The 17,456-nt window shown below is 65.1% G+C and overlaps 1 protein-coding gene across 20 annotated transcripts; it reads right to left on the bottom strand.

Moving 5' to 3' along the window:
* Window positions 1-664: 664 nt before the first annotated feature.
* MIB2 (mindbomb E3 ubiquitin protein ligase 2) lies at window positions 665-17,210 on the bottom strand. Of its 20 annotated transcripts, none has more exons than XM_031663549.1 (20): window positions 15,280-17,210; window positions 14,308-14,414; window positions 7,344-7,653; window positions 7,099-7,270; window positions 6,227-6,333; window positions 5,929-6,123; window positions 5,690-5,832; window positions 5,465-5,572; window positions 4,355-4,459; window positions 4,109-4,271; window positions 3,901-4,034; window positions 3,664-3,812; window positions 3,408-3,564; window positions 3,097-3,257; window positions 2,876-3,002; window positions 2,553-2,786; window positions 2,044-2,321; window positions 1,789-1,970; window positions 1,573-1,638; window positions 665-978 (listed from the first exon to the last, which is right to left on the bottom strand). In XM_031663549.1, exons 3-20 carry the CDS (start codon window positions 7,588-7,590, stop codon window positions 740-742), a joined length of 2,967 nt encoding a protein of 988 aa, XP_031519409.1. In that variant the 5' UTR covers window positions 7,591-7,653; window positions 14,308-14,414; window positions 15,280-17,210; the 3' UTR covers window positions 665-739. The 20 variants fall into 20 exon arrangements, with proteins under 20 accessions (XP_031519409.1, XP_009209196.2, XP_031519415.1 ...); XM_009210932.3 differs by having other exon boundaries at window positions 7,344-7,611; XM_031663555.1 differs by having other exon boundaries at window positions 2,044-2,222; window positions 5,465-5,560; window positions 15,280-17,209.
* Window positions 17,211-17,456: the final 246 nt, after the last annotated feature.

The following is a 17,456-nucleotide window of genomic DNA, read 5'->3' as shown; positions in this document are numbered from 1 at the left end:
GCTGGGACCGAGACCCGGCACCGGCGTCCCGTGGGGCGGGGGTGGGGGATTGGGCAGAGAAGCAGGAGATTCCGAGCCAGACCGGCCTGTGTCCCGTCCCTCCCCGTTTTCCGCGCCGGCCTCGGGCCCAGGGTGACGGCAGCCCGGCCAACGGGGTCAGCGCCAAGCAGCTGGCGGCGGCCGCGGGCGGTTCTTGGAAAGCGCGAGCCGCTGGACCCGCCCGCGTATTTGCTTCGACACCGCCCCCCACCAGGTTGTCCCCCCCACCTGCGTGCGCCCAGTCCCTTCCCCAGGTCCCAGACCCTGCCTTGGACGCCCCCCAACTGCCTGCTGGGACGGGACCCCACAGCCCTGGGGAGCGTCGGGCCCCTTGGGTCAGAGCGCGAGCCCCCACGGCCGCCCCCAGGACGGAGGAGCGAGGGGGGCCCGGGGGCGAACACAGGAGCCCCCGCCCCGTCGGCCCCGGGCCCGGGTGGCGGGAGGCGGCCGTGCCCACGCCGGGAGGGTGTCCTGGCCCGGAGGCCGCAGTCTGGACGGCAGTCTAGACGCAAGAGCCTGGGGCGGGCGGGGCGCACCCCAGGGAAGGAGGGGCCCCCAGGCTCGCCCGCGTGTCCCGAGGGGAGGACCCCAGAGGCGCCCGGTCCCCCAGGCAGACAGCGGAGGCAACGTCCGAGAATCTTTTTATAAAACACAGGGCGGGGGCTCGCGAAGGCAGCTCGGGCGTGGCGGGCGGCGCGGCTCACACGAAGATCTGGATGCGGTCGCGGATGGGCTGGCGGCAGATCGGGCAGGCGCTGAGCGCGGAGCCGCAGGGGGCGCATGCGCCGTGGCCGCACTGGAACACGAGGCGGATGTGGCTGTCGATGCAGATGGGGCAAGTGATACGTTCCTCCATCTGCCGGTAGCGGCTCTGCAGCTCCTCCACCAGCTGGCGCGGCGGGCCGGGGGCGGGGGCGGCGCTCGCCACCTCAGAGCCGTCTGCGGGGTGAGGGACGGGTGTGAGCTGCGAGGCCGGTGGGGGAATGGGGGAGCGGGGAGCTGCAGGCGGGCAACGGGGGGGCGAGGCTGGGGGCGGGGTGTCACCTGGGACGGGGTGTGACCTGGAAGGGGAGTTGGTGGAGTGGGTGTGACTTGGAGGCAGAGCTGGGGCCTGGCTGCGGGCAGGATGTGAACCGTGGAGATCAGGCGTAAGGTGGTGTGGGGGCTGGAGTCAGGGCCGCAGGTGGGGTGGGTGTGACCTGGGGCGGGGTGTGATGGGGAGGCGGTGCTCTGGGTGGGCTGTGATCTGGGGTGGGGCTATGGAGAGTGTGATCTGGGAGGGGCCGTGAAATCCAGCGGGACTAGGGTGTGACCTGGGGAGGAGGATGTTACCTTCAGGCGGGGTTATGGGCAGGGTGTGGTCTGCAGCAGGCCGTGACCTCTGGCGGGGCTAGGGCCAGGGTGTGAGCCTTGGGAGGGCGGGGCGCAACCTGGGGAAGGGCCATGGGCAGAAGTGTGGGAGGGGTGGGGGACAGGGACCCGGGGACCACCAGCTGAGCAGGAGGCGTGTCAGGGGCGCCGAGCCTCACCCACCTGCGCGTAGCTTCTTGCTGACGGCCACCTGGCACCTGATGCACTTTTTCATCCTGCGCGCGCACTCTGCAGAGAGGAGCGCGGTTGGCTGGGGCTGGACTACCCGGGCGCACCCCCCCGGGGCCCCCCCTCACCCTCGCACACTCTGCGGAGAAGAGCGAGCGGTTGGCTGGGGTCAGACTACCCGGGCTCCCCCGCTCGGGGCCCCCCACTCACCCTCGCACACGGTGCGGTGCTGGCATGGCGAGAACAGCACCAGCAGCGCCAGCTCGGAGCACACCAGGCATTCAGCAGCCTCGGGCCCCGGCGCGGCGCCCACGTGCAGGTTCGTCACGGTGTTGGGGGTCCCGAGCGCGTGCCTGGGGCCTGGGGCCGCGCCCCCGCCCGCCTGTCGCTCCCTGCAGGGGGAGGAGGCGGCTTGAGAGGGGCCCGGAGGCCGCAGGACCCCCTCCCCACCGCCCGCGGGCTCACCGGAAGCGCTGGGCGCAGCCTTGAAGGGCCTTGAGCACGCGGCCCTCGGCGGCCAGGTCCAGCGGGCTCCGGCCGCGGTGGTTGGTGTAGCTCACGTCGGCGCCCTCCAGCGCCAGGAAGCAGGCGACCGCCGCGCCCACCGTCAGCTCCGCGCTGCCGGGGAGGCCCGAGGCCTGTAGCTGGGCGGCAGGACAGACGCCGGTGAGGGCGGGCGCCCGGGCAGGCCCGAAGGAGGCGTCTCCTGGCACCCGGCAGCCCCAGCAGCCGGCGCCCCAGGTCTAAAATAGAAGGCAGGGGCACCTCTTCCGGAACCCAGGTGGGACAGGCAAGAGGGGCACCCGGCTGGGTGAACTCTGAGACCCTAAGCCCCACCTCTCCCCACCCCATGGGCACCACCCCTCTCCCAGGCTGCCTAGGGGTGCAGGCTGAAGGATCACATAGAACTTGGTTCCGTCTGCTCCACCCCCAGAACGCCTGGCTCCCTGGGCCATCACTGGACACTTCCTCACCCTGGACATCAGCTGCAAGGGCCCTGGGTCCCCCCCGGCCCCATCAGCCACCAGGGGCAGCAGCTGATGACGCTGCAGCGCCACGTGCAGGGCTGTGTCCCCCTCCTCGTCCTCGGCGTTGACACTGCACCCAGCGTCCACCAGCAGTGGCACCAGCCCCACATGGGCCTGCTGCACGGCTAGATGCAGCGGGGACTGCAGCTTCCGGTTGCGCACATTCACATCACAGCGGCCCTGGGGAGGGGTGGGCACGGGCTCAGACCAGGGACCCCAGTGGGCCTCCCGCTCCCTGGTCCTTGGGCAGGCCTGGGCCACGCCCTCACCTCCCGGATGAGGATCTGGGCCACCTCACGGTGGTTGTTGAGGGCGGCCAGGTGGAGCGCCGTGAAGCCGTCCTCCTTCTTGGCGTCCACCAGCTGCCGTGCCCGAGCCAGAATCTTTCTCACAGCTCTGTGGGAGTAGGGAGGTTGGTCTGGGACCTGGGACTGTCCCTGGGCAGCACAGCAAGAGGCTGGCCGCAGCTGTGTGCCCACTCCACACTCACAGCGCGTGGCCTTTGAGGGAGGCATGGTGCAGCAAGGTGAAACCCTGGCTGTTGGTGGCGGTGACATCGATGTTTGGCACCTCCGTGAGGACCTCGACGATGCCACTGGCGCCAGTGCCCGCCGAGATGGCGGAGTGCAGGGGCGTGTCCGAGTGGGCATCCTGCTGGGGCAGAGTCCGTGGTCACTTGGGGTGACTTCTGCTTGGGTCAAGAGCCAGGGCACCCAGGGAGCAGCACTCACGGGCAGGGGGCACCCAGGGAGCAGCGCTCACGGGCCGGCGGCACCCAGGCCAGGTGGAAGCAGAACTCACAGGCAGGTTGACGTCACAGCCATGCTCACACAGGGCCCGCACCACCTCCAGGAAGCCCCTCTGCACGGCCACGTGCAGCGCTGTGCTCTGGGTGCTGTTGATGGCATCTGCCCGGCACCCAGCATTCAGGAGCACCCTGCCGACCTCAGGCTGGTTCCTGACGGGAGAGGACGTGAGAGGGAGGGCGCTGTGCCCACTGGCTGGACACATAGGCTCAGCCCTGCCAGGCCCCTCCCGGGCCCCTCCCAGACCTCACCCCAGGGCCGCGTAGTGCAGCGCCGTGTTGCCCTCATCGTCCGGCAGGTCCACGCCTGCCCTGGCTTGTAGCAGCAGCCGTACCAAGTCCACCTGACCCAGGTAGGCAGCCACTTGCAGAGCGGTCCTGCCTTGGTTCTTGGTGTCCACCTGCCAGGAGAGCCAGCAGGTGAGTCCCTGGCCTTCTGCCCCTCACCCTCAGACTGGACGGTGTGGGAGGACGGGGGCGGGAGCTCGCCTGCTCTGGACGCCTCCGCAGCAGGTCCAGAGCCCGGGCCATATTACCCAGCGCCACCTCCACCACCAGCCTTCCCGGGTGCTCCGGGTCACTCTTCTGGGCCCGAAGCTTGTCCAGGGCCACGCTCAGTGAGCCTGCGGGGGAGGGCTGAGGTTAGCAGTGGCCAGGGGCAGCCCCACCGCCCACGGCCACCTGAGCTGTGCCGCACTTTTGTTCTCCCGGGCGCGCTCAGCCACGTCCAGGTTGGCATCCTCCTCGGGCCGGTAGGCCACCAGGCAGGAGGGGCTGAAGGTCCACCGCTGACCAGCGACTGCTACACGCAGGTTCCCGTCTCCAAACACTTTCACCACTTTCCCGACGCGGCCCAGGGCCTGCGGGGAGGGGAGGGGGTCACAGCAGGCTGCAGGTGTGGGGGGCAGCGGCCCTAGCGGCGGGGGGGGGCAAGGGGACTCACAGGGGCCATGTCGTCCGTCCACTCGCCATGCCCAGCCTGCAGCCGCTTCACCGTGTCAAGGTCGCCGATGACCCGGACCACGTCGCCCACCCAGAAGGAGTGGTGCTGAGCAACAGAGAGGGGCGTGAGGGGCCCCCCAGCTGTGTGTGGCTGCCCAGGCTCATGGAGCACAGGAGGGCAACCCGCTGAGCTCCACAAGACAGGCAGGCCTGACTCGGCCCCGGCCCGACCCCAAGCACTGCCAGAGGCTCTGGCTGGACGAGAGCCCCAGGTGTCCAAGGCAGCCCTGGGTGTCCCCAGCCCCAGAGCCATGGGAGGAGTGTCCAGGCAGATAGAAGCCAGCTCTGGGCAGGTGTGAAGCCGAGGTGGCCGGCCGTGGGGAGCTATGCGCTGACCAGCAGCAGGCAGCATGGCCAGGGCCCCGTGAGCCAGTGTGGGGGTGGGGCCCCAGGACATTGGGGTGCAGGGCGGGCCCACTCTGCCCCACCTGAGCCCTCATATGCAGGGAACTCACTCTACAAGCCCATCTCATGACTCCCCTTGGCGCTTCCTCAAAGGTGCCTGGTATCCAGGACCCCAGATCCAGATTTGAGCTCTGATGCTTTGTCCTGGGCCTGCCCCTCCCAGGGCCATCCAAGCTGCCACCGCCACCACCTCCAGCCCCTTCCCTGCCATCCTGCTTCCCAGGCAGCCCTCACTACCTCCCACACCACTAGGGGACCGCCACCCTAGGCCAAACGTGCACCTCCCTGTCCTAACCAGCCACCCCCATCGGCCCCCATACAGCACTAACCAGGAGCATCTTAGCCCAGCTGCCTCCCTCCCGCCCACGAAGCTGTCCTGCCTTCCTGGTGTCCTGGAACCGAGGGAGGCCCTAACCTGCCCATATCAGCCATGCCAGCTCCCAGAGACATACCCTCCTCTGGGTTCCTTCACACCCAACCCCCTCCTCTCCTTGACCCCACCCACCAGTCCCTACCCTTCCTTCAGGGCTGGGGACTCGTGCGTACAGCTGGCACCCTAGTCCTGCCTGACCCCCCGAGGCCGAGTGGATACATGGAAGGGGTTACAGAAGCAAACAGATGGGGTGCAGCCCAGCCCCCCAGGCACCTTGGTGAGCGCCCCGGGGTGGAAGGTCCAGCGCGTCTCGTGGTTGAACTGCACGCGCACGTCCCCGCGGTCCGTGATGCGATGCACGGTGCCCGTCTGTCCGATAAACTGTGGCAGGTCATGGAGCTGTGGCTGGGTCGGGCTGGACGCTTGGGGAGGAAGGGGCTGGGGGTCCGCAGGGCTGGGAGGGCAGGGCACACAGGGCTCCACGGTGGGGCGGCTCACCTCCGCCATCCTGGGGTTCCAGCCGCCGTGGCCTTCCTGCATCTCCCGCAGGACGTCAGTGTCCAGCAGACATTTGACCTTGTCCCCGTGCTGGAAGGGTTGACCGTCAGCACTCACCCTGCGCTGCAGCTCGGCTGGCTTGCCTGGGGGAGGGTGGCAGGCCTCAGGCAGCGGTTCCTCCCCTCTGGGACTTCAGCCAGGGTAGGAGGGCTGATGGGGTCAGTGGGACATTCTCATACCAAGCCTTGGGAGGTGGTCCTTGTAGTAGAAGCCGCCCGCTGCCTCGCCCACACACTTGAGGTCCACCTTGCCCTTGTGGCCCACACGGTACACGTTCGTGGTACCATCAGCCCACGTCACGCTGGCCACACTCCGGCCTGTCTCCACATCCCAGCCACGGATGTCCACCACACGGCCTGGTTTCCCTTCCCCTCCTGGGGAAAGAGCCCCCGCCAGCAGGCTAAGGCTGTGCCTTGAGACTGAGCCATGAGCCAGCCACAGCCGGGCCCTGCCCTCTGCCCGTCTGCTTCCACTCACCATCCTGTGAGCCCCACTCCCAGTCGGGGCCTCGCACCACCTTCGCGCCCTGGAAGATGCCCCTTAGTGGGATCCTCAGGAGGCCCTGGCGGGGACTCAGCGTGACACTGCAAGAGGGTTCACAAATAAAGCTCTCGGAAGAAAACTGCCATGTCTTCCCGTCCTGAACCACTTGGGAGGGCCTGGGAATGGCCGGCCCAGCAGGTCAGCATCCTCCACACGCTGTGAGGAAATGCCCCCGGGCTCAGGGGCCTGGAGCGAACCTGCGGACCACGTTCCTCCAGGGACTTCCCTGATGCCAGGCTGGGAAGGCACCCAGGCCCACCCTTGGCAAGACCTCTGGGTGTGGTCGCTTTATGCCTGCTGCCTCCCGGTGAGCTGGGGCACAGCCAGGCCCAGAGGGGGGCTCAGCATGTGGTAAGGGAGGAATGAGGCCAATAGCACTCCCCAGTCGCCCACAGCTCCCTCCACATGCAGGGAGGGCCAGAGACAAGGGTGACATGCAGGAGACGGGGTGGCATCTCTGGCTGCCTTTGCCCCAAGCAGGCTAGATTCTCCCCCAGCTGATGCCCTCGGACCAGAGCGCAGCAGCCCCCAAGGCAGTCCAGGGGCTGGCTCCAGGTGTGGACAGTCCTCGCGGAGGTCTCATGCCTCCCTGGGGGATGCTGGCTGCCTGATGGCCACTGCTGCCTGTAGAGCCACCCAGAGGCCACCCTCTGTGCCCCGCCCATGGCAACACCGCTTAAGGCCATTGCCCTGGAGAGACTTGCTCCATCTCCCTGGGAGTGGTTGGAAGCCTCCCCGAAGGCCGAGGCCCCCATGGCAAGGCCTGGGTATCCGCCGCACAGGAGCTGGTGCGGCCCAGGACTCACGGGCGTGAGTGGGCTGTCTCGTAGCGGTCGAAGGCGTGGGCAAGCTCGTGCTTGTTGTGCATGTAGCACTGCGTGCAGAGGTCGTAGTCCAGGCACACGCGGCACTTCCAGCGCATCCCCCGCAGCCCGTGCTTCTTGCAGCAGTCACAGATGATGTTGGGGTGCCGGACGCCTGGGGGTGGGGTGGGGTCAGAGGGGGCGTTCCCGCCCCCGGGTCCTGCCCGTCCCGCCTGCCCTTGGCGCACCAATCTGGGCGTTGTCGTAGAGCAGCAGGTCGTGCGCGCCCTGGTAGCCGGCGCGGTAGTTGGTGCGTGTGCCCTGGTCCCACTGCACGACCACCGTGCGGTCGGGTGTCGAGGGGCTGCCGTGGCGGCCAAGCTCCACCACCGTGCCCACGCCGCCCTCGCCGCCGTCCTGCTGGCCCCACTTCCAGTCCACGCCGCGCACCACCCGCATGCCCACCTGCACGCCCGCCTGGGGGTCTGGGTCCATGTTGGGCGGGCTGCTCGGGACCTCTGGGCAGAGGGGTCCATGGTGGGCCGGGCTGCTCGGGACCTGTGGGCAGAGGGGTCCGCCAGTGGGCTTCGGCTGCCTGGGACTCAGGGCAGAGGGGGTCCACGGTGGGCCTGGCTCGGGACCCGTGGGTGAGTCCTACAGGCCGGGCCTGGGACCTGTGGGCTGAGGGTATTCTCAGGCCACCGGGACATTCCTGGTCACAGCAGGCTCCACGGAAGCAGAGAGAGCCCGGCAAGTGGTGGTTGTCTAAGCCCTAGGGCCCGAGGAGGCAGCAAGGAGGCCCACAGTCTGGCACCAGCGAGGCTGGTGGGGAAGGTGGGTGCCATGCCAGCCTGGCGCGGGACCGGCAGGGTGGTCTGGGCCCAGGGGGCTTCGTGAAAGGTTCACAAATAAAGTTCTAGGAAGAAAACTGCCATCTCCTCCCGCAGCCAATTAATGAGCTGGACGCTGGAATTCACTAAAGAAAGAGCTGCCGTCCCCTAAGACACTCACATGGTTGGACGGGCAGCGGCATGTGAGCAGACACCGTGACAGGCGTCCCTCAGAGGACTTGTGTCCACACACACACAGGGTGAGGAACTCCTGCGATCCACATGAAAACGTCAGACAACGCAACAGAAAATGGCAAACACGATGCAGGCACCATACAAGACCAGCAGGCATTGGCCAGCAGAGACCAGGAGGCATCTCTGTCCCCAGACACTGCTCCTGGGGGATGCCAGCTTTGGACCCTGCACGTCAGGGACAGTGCAGCGAGGCCAGACAGCACCCCGGAGCCTTCTCTGGAAAAGTGGCCCTGGCCACGCCGCGCACCCACAACAGAGGCCAGACACTCGAGCACAGGCAGGTCCCTGGGTCCTCAGTGGCCACGGGGTCCTGAAGCGGGGTTGAGTCCCGACCAAGCAGGGACCCACTCACCACAAAGAGCACAGGCCAGAGGTCACCAGCAGATGGAGGGAAGTAGCCAAGTGCAAATGCCATGCCCGGCGGCTCCGTTTACACAGAGGTGCAAATTCCAGGCTGCTGGGAGCAGGGATGGAGCCAGCCACAGGGCTCGAGGCCCAGGACTGCTAATCCCGAATCTGGGTGCTGACCCCCGAGAGCTCGCTCTGCAGATGTGAGTCACCGTGGGCTGCCCTCTCCACCGTGCTGGGCTTCAGCACAGTCTTGTTAACAAGAAGAATGGATGTGAACGTTAAGAGGGCAAATCAGAAGGTAGAGGCTACAGCTGGCTGTGATCGCATCACTGCACTCCAGCCTGGCGGGCAAAGCAAGACCCTGTCTGGGGGAGGGGAGGGCCCCTACTCACTTCTCATTAAACCACTAGGACCCTATGGCCGGGGAAGGAGGCAGCCCAGGAGCACTGCCTGAAGCAGAGGTGGGGGACACGGCAGTCCCAGGAGGCTGGAGGGACCCCTGAGGCTGGGTGGATGTGGCTGAGGATGGAAGGGGGCCCTGCCAACTCCACGACACAGGCCAGCCTGGGCCTCACATGTCAGCCTTCCACCTGGGCTGCACTGCAGCCCAGCACTTTGCATCTCAGGCCAGTTCAGGAGACACCCTGGCCCAGGGGAGGCTGCAGATGGGCAGTGAGGAGGGGCCACAGCAAAGCCCCTGACTCCTGCTCTGGCTCAGGGGCCTGAGCCCCACAGGTTGTCCCCTGAGCAAGGCCCGGTGAGGAGCCCAGCCCCACTCCAGAGACTGAGTCCAGCACAAGGGCTCGCCTGCAGGGCTGGGCTCCTCACCGTGCCCCAGCTGCATGTGAGCACAGGACTCCCTCTAATTCTCAGGGGCACAAACCTGGCCAGCTTGGCCTCTCCAGTTCTCTCTCCTCAACCTGCCCAGAACCGCCAGGGCTTCCACAGGACGGGGGGATGTTTTAAAAGCACAGCTCTCCCTGTCAGTGACGAAGAGGAGCGCCCACCCAGCAGCCAGGCTCTGCTTCTTCAGGGAAACCCCACGTGGCCTCATCTGTCCAGAGGCCTCACCTGTTGGGTGACACTGCCCCCCTCACCTGGGGCGAGATCCTGCCAAGATGTGCACCAAGGCCTGGGTCAGGGCGGGCCCCAGCACCAGGGGCTGCTTTTTCCTGTGGCACCAGTGAGCCCCAGACAAGGAGACGGGTCCCGTGGGCAGCTCCACAGCCATCAGGGAAGGTGGCTGGCTCTGCCCTCCCCACGGCCTTCTGCAGCCTCCTGGCTGGGCCTCTGCATGGTCAGCTTCCACAGGTGGCAGCCAGAGCGGCCCCACCTTGCCCTCAGAGGCCCCGCGGAGCCAGGAGCCCAGCCACCACCCAGGGTGACCCACAGGCCCTCCCCATGGGCCTCTGTGGCACTGTTCCCCTGGGCGGGCCTCTGAGGGCAGCCCCCAGGTGGTGCACTGCTGCGTCCTATGTTTGGCCAGGACCCCACCAGCTGCAGCTTTGACTGAATGGCTGCGTGAGTGAACGAAACATAAGAACCAGAGAGAATGTGTGCCAGGCTTCTGTGATAGCGGCAGCCCCCGTGTCCCGAGGACCCGCCCAGCAGAGGCCACTTCCAGCCATCCCAGCACTGACTACGCCTCACCCAGAGCATGTCCAGGGGGACACAGTTCCACCGGCCAGCCCAGCTCCGCGGCCCCACCCTGGCCATGACCCTTGACTCTCCAGATCCCTGCAGACCCCACGGGGGCTGTCTTGGAGGGAGGTCACCCCTCCTGCCCCAGCAGCTCCCCACTGCCTGCTCTGCCACCAGCTGGGGGCAGGCTCTGCAGGGTTCCTGCTCCCAGGATCCACACACTGTCCTCAGCTTTTGCCCATGGAGCGCCCAAAAAGGGTGAGGCGTGGCCTGGGCTGAGCTCCCCCACTCCAGCCTCCTCTACACAGGGACCTTCCCCGCAGAATGGCACAGCCGGGGAGGCCGACGCAGCAGTCTGCTGGCGGGGGGACAAGTGAGAGGGGTACTGCTCCTTAGGGGTGCGGGCCCCACCCCCTGCCAGGCCATCCACCTCCACCAGATCCACATGCAACCTCCTCCTTGCCAGGATCCCCCCAGAATTGGCCACAGCTGGCGTCACGCTAAGCCGGGGCCTCCTCCCTGCCAGACAACTCCATTGAGCCGGAGCGGGACCCATCACAGGCAGCCGCAGAACCGACATTGAGCCGGAGTGGGACCCATCACAGGCAACCGCAGAACTGACTGGAGGTCTTTGCTAGCAGGGGACACGCATCTGCCGAGCCCTGAGATGGGCCTGGCAACCGAGATGAAAGACTTGGGACAGCGAAAAAGTCAATGCCATGAGCCCACACTGTGATCCTTCTGCAGCATGGGGGGTGCCCTCTGTCTCTGCACCCAGACTCTCAGCCAGAGCCAGCCTAGCCCACAGTGATCCTTCTGCAGCAGGGACGCCCTGTCTCTGCGCCCAGACTCTCAGCCAGAGCCAGCTTAGCCCAGGCCAGCGGCCACACCTGCCCGACCCGCAGGCATGGACCCCAGCCATATGCCACTGGACCTTTCCAACAAGACAGGGGCAGGGCGCCCCATGCGTGAACCAGAGTGTCCTGTGCCCAGCCTTGCCCTTGGGGGGATGGGCAAAGGGCAGAGATGTCAGGGAGGTCACCAGCAGGACCTCTGGGAATCAAGACCAAGCCTCAGTGGCCCCCACCTCACAGGCGCAGCAGGGTGGGGTGCCAAGGCCATCAGCCTGAGACAGGGTGGCCCGTGCCCCAGACTGGCACCTGTCTGCAGCATGCCCAGTATTTTTAGCACAGCCAGGCAGCTCTCCAGCTCTGGCCCACAAACCCCCACCCTCCCAGAGGCTGTCCCTCATGGAAGCCCACCAGAGTTGGGGCACAACTGGGCTGAACATGGGCAGGGCTTCCTCCCCGGCCTCACTTCTTGTGCCTGGAACCAGCCTCCCACTTGCTGAGGGTTGCCCCAACAAGGGAGAGGAGCCCGGACAGGGGAGTTGGGTGCGCCTGCCCACTCCACACCTCTCCCCAGGCGCTGGGATGTGAGCATACAGGGGCCTATAGCCCTGGCACCTGCTCATGGCCTCCCCTGCAGGGCCCCCACCCCAAGGGTCTGGGGTGTGTCACGCTGCCAAGGCAGCCCCTTCTGTCCAGCGTGGCACTGCCCCGACGTGGCCGCCTCATCTGAGCGGGGTCTCCAGCCATGCCTGCCTCCCGCCGACCCTTCTGTGGCGCCAGTGTGCAGACACACCACGTGCAGGCAGCTCCCAGGCTCAGGAGCTCAACATCCGGGACCCTCTGAAGGGGCCAGCAGCTTTTCAGGCTCTGCTGCCTTTCTCCTGAGCTCCTTCCTGCAGCCGCCTGCCTGTCTTCCTCACCACTGCCCAGGGCCAGCAGTCACCCAAGACCACCTGCCACTGGCCTTCCGGCCCCCGGCCCCGGGGCTCAGTACCTGCCTCCGAAGGCCTCTCTAGGGGGTGTTTGTGGTGGGGGCAGGAGGCAAGAGTGAGACCCCCACAGGCAGGGAGGAGGAGCACCCCAGCCAGGACCCAGCACTTGTATCCCTCCATCTGGGGGGTCTCTCCTCAAAGGGGACAGAGTGTACCTGCTTAGGGGCCACCAGTGAGGGGCCTGCCCCATCCCCACTGTTCATGAGAGTTGGGGGCTGTGGGGTTGCACAAACAGCCTGGCCATCTCAGAGGGAAGCTTGTGGACAAAAGGGCTCATCCCCTGGGCTTCCCTGACCATCTTGTCCTCCTGAGGCCATGGGAGAGGCTCTGGGCCGGGACTGGGTCAAGCCGACCCCAAGGGCACTAGCTGCAGGCCCCATGCTCTGGGCAGGGGTGGGAGCAGGTGATGTGGGGCCAGCACTTGGCACACCCGCTGCAGACCTCAGGTGAGGACTTCCCGGAGGCGTGCAGGTGAGGAACGCCAGATTCGGGGTAGGAGTGGGGTGGGCAGTCCTGGAGATCAAGCCCTCTAGGACAGATGTTCCCCCAAGGGCCCCTCACTCCCTCTGCCTCCACCCTGGACCTGCCCAGCACCCATCCCTTTCTGGAGATCAGGAGGCCTCTGGGTTGCCCCCTCCTATTTTTCTGTTCTAAACCCACAAGGCTCCAGGTGCAGAGGAGGGGACCAATGAGCCCTGATCACCCTGATCACCTGCCCACAGCGGGTGAGCTCTGGGCCAGAGGCTGCTATGGAAAGTGCAAATATCCAAGGCTGGCCCTGCCCTCATGCCAACCTGGCCAAGGTTTCCCAGAAAGACAAACCAGAGACAGCCACAGCCACAGCCCAGCACTGGTGGAGGCGCTCCAGGGAGCAGACCAGAGCTGCGGCCATGCAGCCCCTGGCGTACATGGTTGTGGCCACTCCTGCTCCTCCTCCTGTAAACATACAGCCCAGGCTTCCGCTGTATGTGAGGATGCTGCCTCACAATGGGTATCTTCATCTCAGTCAGAAATTTACCCAGAGAGTCACCAAATGTTTTTCCTTTGCTAGAAATGCTAGACTTTGCCATCTACCCAGAGTTCACAGGCTGTGCCCCTGGCTGGCATCTGAACCTCGCCGCAGGCAACTGCTCCCGATGTTTAAAATGACGGAGGCAGTCAGAGCGTGAAGACTCGGGCGACAGATGTGCTTTGGCAAATCGGAACTTACCTCAGAGCACACACCAGCCTCGAGGCAGCATCCCAGGTGTTTAATTGCTACTTCCTGGGTCACAGATTTCCTGGAAGCTAAAGCCACTGGAAACACAACACAGCAAACCAGACGGGCAGCCAGCAAGCCAGGCTGGAGAAAACGGTTTATAAAGGCAGTTTCACACATTTAGCATTTACCATCTTAACCACGCAAGCAGCCACCAGGTCTGTTCTACTGCTTCTTAGTTTCTCTTTTTCACAAGAAACTGCCAGCTCTCAGAGGGCAGGAGGATTTCCGAACCATCAATCAGGAGAGTGTAGGAGGAGAGACTTCCCTTATTGCAAGTATTTTATTGGATAAGCTTTGAAAGCCATAGAAACCAAATCCTATTTAGCGAGGAAGTTAGCAAATTGCCTTTATTCAGAAGAAGCAAGTTACATACAACTGGGACTGGACATGAGGCTGCCCTCCTCCTTGCACCTCCAGCTATGCCTAATGACACTGAAATGCCGCTGTGTGTGGCACGCCACGGGCCATGGAGTAGCTCCAGCTAATGCAGATGGACATCCCGGGTGCCCCAGGGAGATCAGGCCCACTGAGTGGGATGAAGCCCTGAGCCTGGCCAGCACGGAGACACCTGCTAGGGGAAAGCCCACGAGCGCTGTGGCGACCTCCAATCCTGCCCATCTGGGTGGAGACCCACAGGCACCCTGCAGGCTGCGGTGTCAACCCACTCACTGCCCAGGGCTGCCCTCGGCCAGGAGAGAGCCACATTCAGACACTTGTTGCATGTGAAGCAACAGGCCAGGGTGGAACCGGACAGAGGGGGCCTTCCGGGAAAGGCTAGGCTTGCCGGCGCTCCTGCGCTGCGGCCACTCTGCCCCAATCCTGCAGGTGCCTATCAGGGGCCTGTCTGGCACCTCTGCTTATTTCCTCCATGGGTATCGAACCTAGAGGGGAGACGCGGGATTACTCACCACTTCCCTCCACTCACACGCATGTTCAGACACAAACACAGCCCCTCTGACGTGGCTTCCACGGAGCCCCAAAGTGGGAGCGCCAAGTGCAAACTACCAGGCTGCGGACGGTCAAGAGCTCACCTGTCCGGCCGTCCTGTCGCCCGCCCGGCCGCCTTGAGGCTCTTGGGCTGCAGCCCTGATGCCTGGAGACTTTGGGACTGGCCTCTAGCCTCGCTGGGCTTCCAACCCTGTGGCCGAGGGGAGATGCCAAGATGCACAGTTAGCACTTCGGCCTGTGGCTCGGTCGCCTGTCTGCCCCCGGGGCTGCCCGCCGGCTCCAGGTCCACTCGGGCCCACGGCCGCGACACCCAGGGCCGCCGCCTGCCTGGATAGGCTCCCTGGGGTCTGGGGCGCGCAGGAGCCGCCAGCGCCGGGCCCGTAATTGCGTGCGCCCGGGGTCTGGCGGCCGCGGCTCGCAGACGTCAGGAGGCTCCGGGACGCGCACGGGCGCCGGCGCAGAGGAACAGGCGGGCCGGGGGCGGGCACGGCGGGCACCCCACCCGGAGCTCGCCCCGCCCCTGTCATTCGTGCTGAAGGCTCGCGGAGGCCGCCCGGCCCCGTCCGCTGCCAGACCTTGCCAGGGCCGCGCAGTACCCGCCGACCCCAACTTGCCCGGACGTTTCCGTCCTGCCTGCTCCGCTCGGGGGCGCGGGGCTGCCGGCCAGTCCGTCTGTCAGTCTGTCCCGGCGTGCGAGGCCGCCCACCGGCCCCGACTGCTCAGAGGCGGCCAGGCCAGGCCAGAGCGCCCGCCGCGCGCCGCAGCCCACCCGGCCCAGACGATGACCCCAGCGCCGACCCCAGCGCCGCGGGCCCCGGGCCGCGCGAGGCCTGCCGGGAGCTGGAGTCCCGCGCGGGCGGCCAGACCACAACTCCCAGAAGGCCCCGCGGCGGCGCTGCGCGCGCAGCCCCAGCCCATCGCTAGCGGACCCTGCCGGCCCGGTGCGGCTGGGCCAGCGGGAGCGGGACCGGGACGGCGCTCGCGTTCTGCCAGAGCGGAGCACGACTCGGGGACGGTGCGGAGGGCCAGGGGAGGAGATCCGCGCCTGCACGCACCATCAGCCGAGAGAACGGCCTGCATCGTGCCAGTGACCCAGGAGCGACTCGGGGACGGCCTCGGGCTCCCAGGCCCTCCCGGGCCACCGGGCACTGAGGAGAGGGGCGGCTAGAAACTGTGGGACCCCGACAGCGGGAGCCCAGGGCCAGCCCCCGCCGGAGCGCCGCGGCCAAGGCCACGGCCACGGCCACGGCCACGGCCACGCCCTCGCCGCAGGGATGGGCGGGGCAGGCGCCGGAAGTGCGTCAGCGCAGGAGGGTCGGCTTCGCCTGCCCTGCGTGGCGCAGCTGGGGGCCGAGCGGCTTAGCCTCTGGGCGCCTGCGCAATGGCGGTCCCGGAGACGCACTCGGTTGCCATAGAGACGGGGGCTCGAGACCGACGTCGCGCTCGCGGGCACTGGCGGGACTTGCTGCGCGGCAGCCACCTCTTTCCGACTCCACCAGAGTGGACCCGGTCCGGGCTTTTGAGTCACGCAGACCTGCACACAGCGAGAAACGGCAGTCCGGGCCCGTCCTCCCGCCCCCGGTTCTGCACCCTAGAGGCGGACGCTTGTTTCTCGCTTTCTCCTCAGAGAAGTCTCCGCCTTTCTAAACAATGCACTGCTACTTTCTCATTTCTTTTTTTTTGAGGCGGAGCCTCTCCCTATCTCCCAGGCTGGAGTGCAATGTCGCGATCTCGGCTCACTGCAACCTCCGCCTCCCGGGTTTAAATGATTCTTCTGCTTCAGCCTCCCGAGCAGCTGGGACTACAGACTTGCGCCACCACGCACACCTAATTTTTGTATTTTTAGTCGAGACGGGGTTTCACCATGTTGGCCAGGCTGGTCTCGAACTCCTGAGCTCGTGATCTGCCCGCCTAGGGCTCCCAACGTGCTGGGATTATAGACGTGCGCCACAGCCCCCGGCCTCTCATTTCTTAATTGTAGACATTGCGTACTTCCGGAGAAGGTCGCTGAGAACCTGGCTGATATTCCCCGCTGCACCCCTCACGTGGGCCTGTTAGCTCCCAAACTGTCAACCTGAAAGGAGACCCAGAGGCAGGCTCTCCAGGACAAGTGAGTTAATCTGGGCATCGCAGGGGGTTGCAGCCTAGGGTGTTCGTGCCATGACAGATCATAGGCCTATCCGAGGGGGCCGGGAGAAGGGGAAAATATAGATGAGCTCACAAAAGTCGTTCTGTAACAAAAACCACTGGCCGTGGGCGCTTGCTGCAGGAGTGGGCGTTAGCTCGTTGTTGGAGAGAGAGCCTTACCAGGCCCAAGTCCTCGTGCAAGCTGCTTATCTGGAATACTGCAGTCCTGAGGAATTTCCCTGCAGTAAGTCTAGTTACAGGCAAACGTGCAGGACGTGCGGGAGCGTGGTCTGAGGAGGCCTGCTGCAGGTATCCCCGCGTGAGAGCTCCCCCTTCGTGGCCTCTCCACTCCTTTTGTTTAGGGATTGGTAGAAGTAGTTCCATTTTGGTACCTGCAACTGTCACAGCTGTGGTAATGAAACCAGGCTTATCTCTTCACGATTGAGTACCTGCTGTTCACTGCTACTGTATAAAACCATGCCACAATTCCTGTACAACCTTTTTTTTTCTTTTAATAGTTACCTAATATTTTCACATACCTAGCTTTTTACTAACCCATGGCCAGTTTTTTTTTTTTCAAGTGCCCCAACGTTTTTGCCACATGCCTAATAATAACATTTTCCAAAGGCTCAAACACATCCGCTGTGTCTGATCCTCCTGTTCGGACCTAGACCGATCGCCTCCTGACTGTGCAGCACAGTTCTTATCTCGAGCTTTTCTCTGCTCTCATCCTTGAGACTCACTTTGCCTGTCTCCCTTCTTGGATTCCCTATGTAAACGAAAAATAAAATCCTGAGCCCTCTACCAACTGTTTTATGTTTTGTTTTGTATTTGAGACAGGGTCTTGCTCTGTTGCCCAGACTGGAGTGCAGTGGCACTGTCTTGGTTCACTGCAGCCTCTGCTTCCTGGATTCAAGTGATCCTCCCATCTCAGCCTCTTGAGTAGCTAGGACCACAGACACGCACCACCATGCTGGTTATTTTTAAATTTTAGTAGAGACGGGGTGTTACCATGTTGCCTAGGCTAGTCTCAAACTCCTAGGCGAAGCTATTTGCTCACCTCTGCCTTCTGAAGTGCCGGAATTGGCTGGGCACGGTGGCTCAC

This window comes from Papio anubis, chromosome 1, assembly GCF_008728515.1.
Source record: "Papio anubis isolate 15944 chromosome 1, Panubis1.0, whole genome shotgun sequence".
Classification (NCBI taxonomy): domain Eukaryota; kingdom Metazoa; phylum Chordata; class Mammalia; order Primates; family Cercopithecidae; genus Papio; species Papio anubis.
This window is presented reverse-complemented; position numbering and strand designations above follow the sequence as displayed.